The sequence below is a fragment of the Penaeus monodon genome, chromosome 38 (assembly GCF_015228065.2).
Source record: "Penaeus monodon isolate SGIC_2016 chromosome 38, NSTDA_Pmon_1, whole genome shotgun sequence".
NCBI classification, from domain to species: Eukaryota; Metazoa; Arthropoda; class Malacostraca; order Decapoda; family Penaeidae; genus Penaeus; species Penaeus monodon.
In genome coordinates this window covers 18688391-18697994 of record NC_051423.1, presented here as the reverse complement: position 1 = coordinate 18697994, position 9604 = coordinate 18688391, and the positions used below count along the sequence as shown (strand labels likewise).

At 34.7% G+C, this 9604-nt stretch overlaps 2 protein-coding genes across 3 annotated transcripts in view; one reads left to right on the top strand and one right to left on the bottom strand.

The window, feature by feature from the left end:
• The first annotated feature begins 686 nt into the window (after positions 1–686).
• On the top strand, positions 687–5842 carry LOC119596943 (39S ribosomal protein L49, mitochondrial-like). Its single transcript, XM_037946333.1, has 5 exons — positions 687–923; positions 2875–2956; positions 3757–3880; positions 5304–5512; positions 5665–5842. Exons 1-4 carry the CDS (start codon positions 750–752, stop codon positions 5491–5493), a joined length of 570 nt encoding a protein of 189 aa, XP_037802261.1. The 5' UTR covers positions 687–749; the 3' UTR covers positions 5494–5512; positions 5665–5842.
• A 1974-nt stretch (positions 5843–7816) lies between these two features.
• The window catches only part of LOC119596942 (uridine phosphorylase 1-like), a 39533-nt gene continuing 37745 nt past the window's right edge, over positions 7817–9604 (bottom strand). Inside the window, exon 8 of one of the 2 annotated variants that reach the window (XM_037946332.1) lies at positions 7817–7838. In XM_037946332.1, the coding sequence (XP_037802260.1) occupies positions 7833–7838 (6 nt within the window). In that variant the 3' untranslated portion in view covers positions 7817–7832. Of the gene's footprint in view, positions 7839–8077 lie in introns of those variants that run through there. The other variant, XM_037946330.1, reaches the window with a different exon arrangement.

Genomic DNA, 9604 nt, shown 5'->3' with positions numbered 1-9604 from the left:
ACGCCGCCTAATCTCCTTTCACGACAACCAACGAACCGCATTTAGAAATACGGCATCGTTCTCCACCTCCTATCCTACCTCAATCGCCATTACGAAGCCCAGAACCCACCTCTATGGCGTAAAAACAGGACGATATTAGAAGGTGGACCGCTATCTCCTCCTCACTCAGGCTCGATCGATCACCTGACTGGAGAGTCACGAGAATTCTGGCAGAATGTTCGGGGTATTTGGAAATCTTTAAAATACTGGCAGATATTTTCTAAAAATATATAATAGGATTTAAAATTTTATGGAGTAGTTTGGTAATTTTTTTTCTTTTTTGGTGCGAAGTTTATATGTTGAGTAAATTCTGCCAATACGTTTCGGAAATTCTCAAGGGGCATTACCTTCACGGTAGATTTGGAAAAATAACATTATGATAAAATAAATGAAAATGTATTTTTTGGCTGAGATATATAAATAAAAGAATAGATATTGATATACTGGACAATATATATATATGGTAGATACTCAACCACTATGATACTTTCATTAGAAAATTACCATTGAAATATCCATGTTTGACCTTAAATACCCCTTCTCACAACACCAATAAAACCCACATTTATAAAATTCACCCATCCACCAACAAGTAATCATAAAAATAATAAATTCATACATAAAAACACTTCAAGACCTCGGTGAATCTAACCCCGCATGTAAACAAGGGAGTGCTCTTCGTCTGCGATCCCGACCAATATCCAGAAAACATGTCCACTTCTTCAATTACGGCGCTTTTCCGGCCTGTAAATCGCATGAACAGATCGTTAAGGCTTGCAAGAATAGGAGACTGTGGCAGAAGAACGCTAACATCATCATCTACGGTCCAAGGGATATCGAAATTTCCTCGGCTGCAGCACACCATTCCGGAGAGTTATAATGAGGTATTTTGTTCTTTTTATTCTTTGGAGGGATATTATGTTGTCTGCTTTAAATAACTGAGTGACGTAGGTGTAGTTTGGATTCAGTAGGTCATATCGGGTTTTATGGAACGTTCGCCAGGGATTTTCTTTGCATGGTTTACAGGGCGTATATATGTGTAATAAGCCGGTCGCTTAAAGGAAGTGATTAGTTATTTTTTATTATTATTATTTTTTTAGCACTCGTTCGGAAAGGTGTAGAGTGATGATACTAACAATTTTAGTGTAAGTGTTATGCTTGTGATGTAGGAAAATTAACTGTGATGTATACCATCCAGATACAGCAGAGGTGAAAGTTATGTGAGTCAGGGTACTTACATTGGATTGCTCTGTTGTTTCTGTGCATTGGTTGTCTTGTAAGTGGTAGATGGACGAAACCTGACCTATATGGTACTATTAATCCATGGAAACCGTCTGTAGAGATGATGAGGGTTGTAATCATAGTTACAAGGGAAGTCCATGGATTCTGAATTATTAACTCTTTGGCATGGGTCAGCAAATCTTTGTCCTCTACATGCTGGTAAGATAAAGCTTGTAGGCTTTCCTATTTCAATCTTGGCACAAGATTGTATGGTGAAATGTAATATAGCCAGTATCACAGTGGAATGTATATTGTAATGTTTCAGACTGATCAAGAGTGCAGTTTTTACAAAGTCCTAAGTTCCATCCTACTGTGGCTGTGTTTTGTTTTGTCTGTATGTGTAGGGTAAAGTGCTTAAATTTTTATTAATACTTGGTGGAGGTTTGCTTTTCTTTGCTGAAGCACTTGTATCTGTAATGTTGTTGCTGGACACACACAGTCTTGATATTTATAGTGGGTAGGGCTCCGAGGAAATCAAATATGACTCGGTTTGTGTGTAATGTTAGCATAATTTGTTGTTATGCTATCTTGGTTTACCCCACAGTACACTTAATATATTTCCTGTCCTCTCTGGGTATCCAGTTCAACATTTTCATTATTGATAAATGACCTATCAGGACTAAAGTCATTAAAACAAACTTCCTTTGCCTTTATCTGACTCTGAAACCAGACTCAAGTCAGGGATTATGTAGCATTTGGCCAGCACTAGGCACAAGTTTGGGGAAACCAGGTACCAGATTATAGAGTGTTCTTTGGCCCAGAATTTACTTTCATTGCAGGCTGTGATGATATATAATCAGTCTTCTTAGGAGCTTGTTAGATGTTATTATGCAGTCATAACCCCATTAAAACTATTTTGGAACCAGCCTAGATGGACTGAGGCCCAATGGAGTGTATTAGTAGTGTAATGAGTATGGGAAGCTGGGTGGCCAGAGATGATTCAAGGACCAGTTCAACCTGGTCTTAACTATTAGTGATGCCAACAATTTCTGCATAGATACCACTTCTTTATGATTTGCTTCAGTGTTCATGTTTGACTATCATAGGGCATCTTATTTGATGATGCCTGAGATGTTTGTGTTATTTGTTTTTCACACAACCAGCAAAAGGCATTCAGAGCCAGGGATACTGTTATAATGATAATTGAGTGTGATAAGCAACCCTCATATCTTGTATATATGTGTATACATCTCTCTCTCTCTCTCTCTCTCTCTCTCTCTCTCTCTCTCTCTCTCTCTCTCTCTCTTTTCTTCTCTCTCTCTCTTTCTTCTCTCTTCTCTCTCTTTTCTTCTCTCTCTTCTTCTTTCTTTCTCTTCTTCTTCTTTCTTTCTTTCTTCTCTCTCTCTTCTTCTCTCTCTCTCTCTTTCTCTCTCTCTCTCTCTTCTCCCTCTCTCTCTCTCTCTCTCTCTCTCTCTCTTCCTCTCTCTCTCTCTCTCTCTCTCTCTCTCTCTTTTCCCCTCACTCACTCACTCCTCACTCTGTCCCTGTATTTCTTCCCAGTGAAAGTGTTAATTTTGGTTTCCCACGATGATTCACTGCGCATTGCTCTTCCAGGTTGAGGTGTCGACTGCAGAGTGGTCATTTGTGGAGCGGCTTATTCCACCGAGGTCAATTCCTAAGCCAAAAATCAAACCAGGTAAGTTTGGTCTCGATTTTTAAAGGGTGAGGAACTTGAAAGATTCTCGTGCAAACTTGGCGTTGATTATCTCAAGTGTAGAATTATTTGTGAAAAAATATATATGCTGTATATATGTGTGGTGCACTCACGCTGGCACGCACATACCTAATTCAGTTTCAGTTTCAGTGTTAGACTTTGATTTAGATTCAGGCTAGGGCTCAGATTCTGTCTCAAAACTCAGTTTCAGTTTCAGACTTAGATTCAGACTCATTTCAGTTTAAAACTTAGATTCAAATTCAGTTTCAGTTTCAGACTTAGATTCAAATTCAGACTCAGTTTCAACTTAGATTCAGTTTCAGTTTCAGACTTAGATTCAAATTCAGATTCAGTTTCAGTTTCAGACTTAGACTCAAATTCAGATTCAGGCTAGGGCTCAGATTCAGACTAAAAACTCAGTTTCAGTTTCAGACTTAGATTCAGATTCAGATTCAGGCTCAGGCTCAGACTGAGATTCTTAGTCATGACCCTGACCCCCCACCCCCCCACCACCTCCTAACCAACACATACTTTCAATTCTCCCCCCCCCCCCCCCTAATTTTTTCTGTTTACCAGAATTATTTTAAAAGCTTTCAGTTCAATATTTTTGTAGTTGTTAATGTCGGTATAATTGTTGTTTTTATTATTGCAATAATTTTTTTTTGTGTACAGATATAGAGAAGCAGCATGGATTTTGGTTCATAATGCAGTAGTTGTGTTGTTATGAGCCATTTTGTGATTTAACTACATATATTCTGCACTTTTACGATGTCGTTACACAGGCGAGGTTACTCCGTCTGGCTGGGTAGCTCCTTCTGCAGCTCCTGGGGATTATCCATACTTTGTCCCACGCTCTGCCAGCCACATGCTACCTGTTTATGTCAAGCACGAGCCAATAATGTCAAGGTAAGGAAGGTTACACTTATATATATATATATATATATATATATATATATATATATATATATATATATATATATATATATATATTATAAAATACATACATACACCTACATATACATACATATACAACATATATACACACACACACACAACACACACACATATATATATTTAAAATTATATATATATATATTATATATATATATATATATATATATATATATATATATATATTATTGTGTGTGTGTGTGTGTGTGTTTGAATGTGTTTGTGTGTGTGTGTGTGTGTATATATGTTTGTGTGTGTGTGTGTATATATGTGGTATATGATATGTTGTATATGTATGTATATGTTGTATTGTATTATGTATATATGTTATATGTATTATGTATATATGTATATAGTAATATGTATATATGTATATATGTATATTATTATATAATTATATTTATTTATATATATAAAATGTTTTTTACTTTTTTTTCTTTTTCTTTCTTTGCTTTTGTGTGTTTTTTAATAGGATTTGTGTGTGTGGTTTGTGGGTGTGTGTTGTGTGTTGTTGTGTGGTGTGTGTGTGTGTGGTGTGTGTTGTGTGTGGGTGTGTGTGTGTGTGTGTGTGGTGTGTGTGTGTTGTGCGTGCATGTGTGTGTGTGTGTTCGTGCGTGCATGCGTATGCGAGTGTGCGTGCACACATTTGTGTGCATATTTGTGTTTGCACATTTGTGTGTGTGCGTTTTTGTGTGTGTGCATTTGTGGGTGGTTTGTTTGTTGGTTAACCCTTTCCCGACGGGTATTATTCATAGTGGCCCGGGCCTCACTGCCGGGGGCTTATATCGTCGCTCTAGCATGCGCGACCATCATGCCAAATACCAGCATCCATGCCTGTCTTCTCGTAATATACCGAAGATATGTTGTATTTTCAGTTTACATTATTTTCTAAAGTCTCTACTTGCCTAACTTCATGATAAATTGAGACTGAAGGGTATTTTTGTTGTTATATAGACTCCATAGTTGTATATTATTCAGTCTATAGTCTGAATAAAATAAGCAGTGTGCGGCATCATGGAGTTGAAATCGTTGGTTTGTTGCATTTTTTTTTTTTTTTCGCATAGTAAAAATGAGAAAGTGTTAAAAACGATTTAATCACACTTTCAGTGGCAGAAAAATAATATTTTGCCTTGATAGTAACAAAAAATAACTCATGGCATGTCCATACATACACCATGGCATGTACGTACATGCCCCCGGCAGATAGTCCCGCCATGCCATGGCATGTGCATAAATGCCACCTGTCGGGAATGGGTTAATTGGTCCAGTAGGAAAGGAAATTTCATGTTAACATCTGCTGGTATATTAAACACAAGCAGGGAACCAGATACTAGGCAGTTTAAAATTTTCTTCCATTGACCCAGTAATCTTTTGGCAGGTTCACGACCTCTGTCAAATATGTCGAAGGTGATGCATTCGCCCTTGGAGAAGAACTGCGGCAGTACCTTTCGGAGAAGCACGCACCCAAACACATTAACTTACGGGTCCACGAGCCACACCGAATGGTACAGATAAAAGGAGAATACATGCTCGAAGTGAAGGAATTTCTGATCAATAAGGGATTCTGAAGAAAAAAAAGTTTTGGTGGTAAGTCTTTGTCTGTCTAGTGATGTTAAGGTCTATAATTTTGTTTTATTTTCTGGTGCTTACTCTACTTACACCATTGGATTCAAATTTCAGGACAAGTTATTATAACATATATCGGATAAAATAATTGTCTCGATAACTTTTTATTCCAGGATCAGCAGCGGATATACTATGATAATTGTTTTCACCGTGATTGAACGATAAAGAATATAAATCGGTCAGTCAACAGATATTAAAAGAGGATGTCTGAAGTGCATTGTACGTATATAAAATCTTATGAATTGTAAAGGAAGTATAGATAGTTCTGTTCATAAATTATTATACCTGTTAGTATGTCTATTCATTCATCCTTCTACAGCTGGGTTTTGTAATAATGGCAGATGTTATTTTTAACTAGTTACTGATTACCAAAAAACAGCCAAATGCACATGCACACAGTATGGCAATTTTTTTTTATATTATGCAGACTTTGATAGTAAGGTTTCAACTCAAGTTGTTCTTATTTGTCAAAATTATTGATTATTTAGATGACTATGGCTGCGTTTTGTCCAGTGTGCAAACATGCTTGCGATTGGCAGTTGTATTATTTTGTTGTGCGTGAATGTGATTAGGATACTGTGTGAAGTAGAAATATATTGCTATATCAACATGTACTTTTATTCGTATAAGGTAAGTATTATTTATCTCATAAAAAAGTATATAGGTAACTCCCATAAAATCGAAGTATGTGTGAAAGGATAATATATAACTGAAATTGAACAAGAAACTTTATTAAAAATAAAATATATCACCAGACTAGAACAATTACATAAAAAAAAATTTGCACTCATGGGCATATTTATTAAAAGACATGCCAAAAAAAAAAAAAAAAAAAAAAGTTTATATAGTTGTGATTTAAACTAAACAACTTTCTTAATATCACAAAAATTTATCAACCTTTAAAATAAAGTAGAAAAAAAAAAACAAAAACAAATTTCAGAAGGGTCAAGAACTAAAAAAATAGAACGTACTATAAAGTGTGGAATGACTGGAAATTTTTTTTGTGTTGGATTCTCTTATTAAAATCGTATAGTAAACTCGCAAAAGCTTGTACACTAAGCTATATACAAATGATCACACGTACTGGCTGTATACACACTATACATAATACAAGCAGAGGGGTAATGAGTTTATCCTAGGCACTGTCTTTATACTGAATAGTGTCATTATTCATAAAACTGCAGCTTCACTAGGAGAGAAATATCATACATATCGATCACAGAATAAATTGCTCGTTAAATCGTGAAATAGATTATAATTACTGGATGTTATTTATGAAAGATAGTTTTACAGATCAGATGGCAAATTACCCTGAATAAAATGGACTTTGTTAGATAAGAAGAAATGGATTTAATTGCAAAAAGATAAATTTTTAATTATTTAATGATGCCAGTATGTAAAACATTTTTAATGGTTTACTGAGCAATCTGGCCATCAGAAAATGGATTGATTTTAAGGGAGTTTGTGATTTTCCTAGTTTAGCATTTTACTATCACAGTCTGTGCATTAAAACATTCATTTAACAAACCTCATATATTAGGTGGTAATACAGTTGCCTGCACATTATTTGTAAAATTATAAGCACTACTATTAGCTCGTAAAACTTGAATAAAGAATACTTTCTAAAGAAAAGGGAAAGAAAGAAAAAGAAAAAAGAAGCGAGGCAAAACAAATAGGTTAACAAATGAGAGATTTATAATCCTCATATCAATTTTGTGGACTTTGCCAAATACTGAGATCTGTACAAGTGTGAACTTCAAGTACTGCCTTTTCAAGACAAACTGTAAGCTCACTGAGATATGTACATTGACCACATAGAAGCATCATGTCACATTTTGAAATTTAAGCCACTTTGAAACTTACGCCAACTTAAATTTTTAGCCATTTCTCAAAACTTGATTTCATACTTCTCAAAACTAGTGTGTTGTCTATTTCTGAATTCATAATTTAGTATCTAGCATGCACAACTTATTGCAGATATCATAAGCTACCTACAAGGGACTTGGAAGATAATAAAAATAAAGTACTTGTCCTGAGAAGTTCATAAAGAGACTGTAGTTAAAAAGAGAATCTGAGCTTTTTCTAATTTGTTGTCGCTGATATGCAGATGATGATATCCAAATAGCAACCTGTGGTCTGAAGAGATAAGAGCTACCAAGCAAGATATCAATACCAGGTATCACATGATTCCTTGAGAAACTGATGTGCCTTTGACATCTCCAATAATATGATCCTGGCTTTGGGTACCAAGCAATTTTTTTTTTCTCCTCACATCCCGTTTTTAAACCTAGAAAAAGGGGAAAAAAAAGATTGGTTAAATGAAATAAAAAAATAAAGCACAGAGGTATACGATTGATGGGAATAAATTGAGAGGAGAACATCGTTTTAATGTTTTTGTTTTGTTTCAGCACTACGTTTATTTTTATCTTGCTTTTAGAGTGTGTTGCTGGTTTAGTTTACAGTTAATAATAATAATAATAACCATAGGTGTATATCTTCCCCTTGGCTTGAATAACATAGCACATGATTTAGTAAACATTTATTATCCCATGGCTACATTGTGCTTAAGATAACTTAAATATTGTTGGTGTATCTGTAGACATTGTGTTTATACAATTTATAAAAAATAAAAACTGATGTTGCAAATTTAGCAAAGAGGAACACCATAACGTGAACTACATTTTAGAAATCTGTGACAGATTATTGATGTTACAGAAATGAGACCAGGGTTGCAGAGCAATCACTGAAACTATTATAGAACAATGACTTTAATTTCAGAGAATAGGGAAGATGAGGGGGGTGGGGAATCTTTCACAGGTTTCAAGTAGTCCGCAAATACTTCTATTGACAGAAGCTTATTTTTCGTAAGGTTTGCAGCATTTACTCACAACATCTAATTATAAAAAATTTGTTTACAGAATCAGATACAAATGAGGTTTAAAAAAAAAATTTAGTGCTGTATTCTTTAAAAGTATGTTACCAATCAACATGGACATGAAACAATATAATTTTAGGTGCAACAATTATCACTGTCAAATTACAAGGAATTCAATTCAAATCTTAGCCTGAATGAACTACACATCATGCTAACCATAAATATGACCCTATTCTATATCCTCATCTTTTTATTGTTAAATTATCTATCTATTTGTATCCAAATTATCAGTTCTCACGTCTGTTAGAGAAACTTTTAATGTCTCAAATACCAGTGCATTATGCTTCTAAATACTCAGGCTGCGAATGTAAGCCAATCTATTTCAAGCATCTAATATAGTCTTAAGGTGCTCCCTTATTGCTAGCTTCACTATACCGTCTAGCTGGGTGTCGCAAACAGCTGATCGTCACCTAGTCCCTTTCATACAAGTGCTGTTTTTTTTATTATTTGGCACTGATTTTTTTTTTTTTTTTCTGTCTTGGAGGACATTTTTTTTTTTTTTTTCTTCTTAAATCTGTGTCCAGAAGGACATGAAAATATATGATTTTAGGATTCATTATAAAGGTGTACATGCTTTGGCAAAAAGGAAATTTGGCATCTCAGGTGAAGGCCAATAGTTTATTATTATTACTAGTTTTTGACTAGAGCAATAACTGGATTTTTTTTATACAAACACAGGGTAATTTTCTTACATCTCACCCATCTACATAGGAACAGAGACTTGTTAAACTTTTTGAGAACAGCTGGTTCATACTTGCTCTTTCTTCTTATTTGGCATATTCTATATCTCCCACTCCCCCCCAAATTAAGTATTCAGACTTATGTTAACTATTGGACATGCTGATAGAAATGAATTCACTGTAAAAATAATACATATCTGAAAATGCATGGTCCTTGAGATAAGGATTATGCACGAGTGGCTAGATTTGTCTCTATCGTAGATCTGTAGAAAACTATACGCTGTTTAACATAGGTTTCAGCATTTAGAGATTAACCTGAGATTGTGTCAAAAGACAAAATTTTTAATGCAAGGAAAATCAGTGATTAACTTTATAAAGTTGAAAATTTTACATTCATACACTTTGTAAATCATATTATGCTGAATTTAATATTATATC

What these genes read in the sequence shown, in the direction of transcription:
- LOC119596943 (XM_037946333.1), top strand. Translation starts at nt 750, where the DNA reads ATGTCCACTTCTTCAATTACGGCGCTTTTCCGGCCTGTAAATCGCATG. An exon ending in TTCCGGAGAGTTATAATGAG is followed by an intron (nt 924 to 2,874) that starts GTATTTTGTTCT and finishes TTGCTCTTCCAG; the next exon opens with GTTGAGGTGTCGACTGCAGA. An exon ending in TAAGCCAAAAATCAAACCAG is followed by an intron (nt 2,957 to 3,756) that starts GTAAGTTTGGTC and finishes GTCGTTACACAG; the next exon opens with GCGAGGTTACTCCGTCTGGC.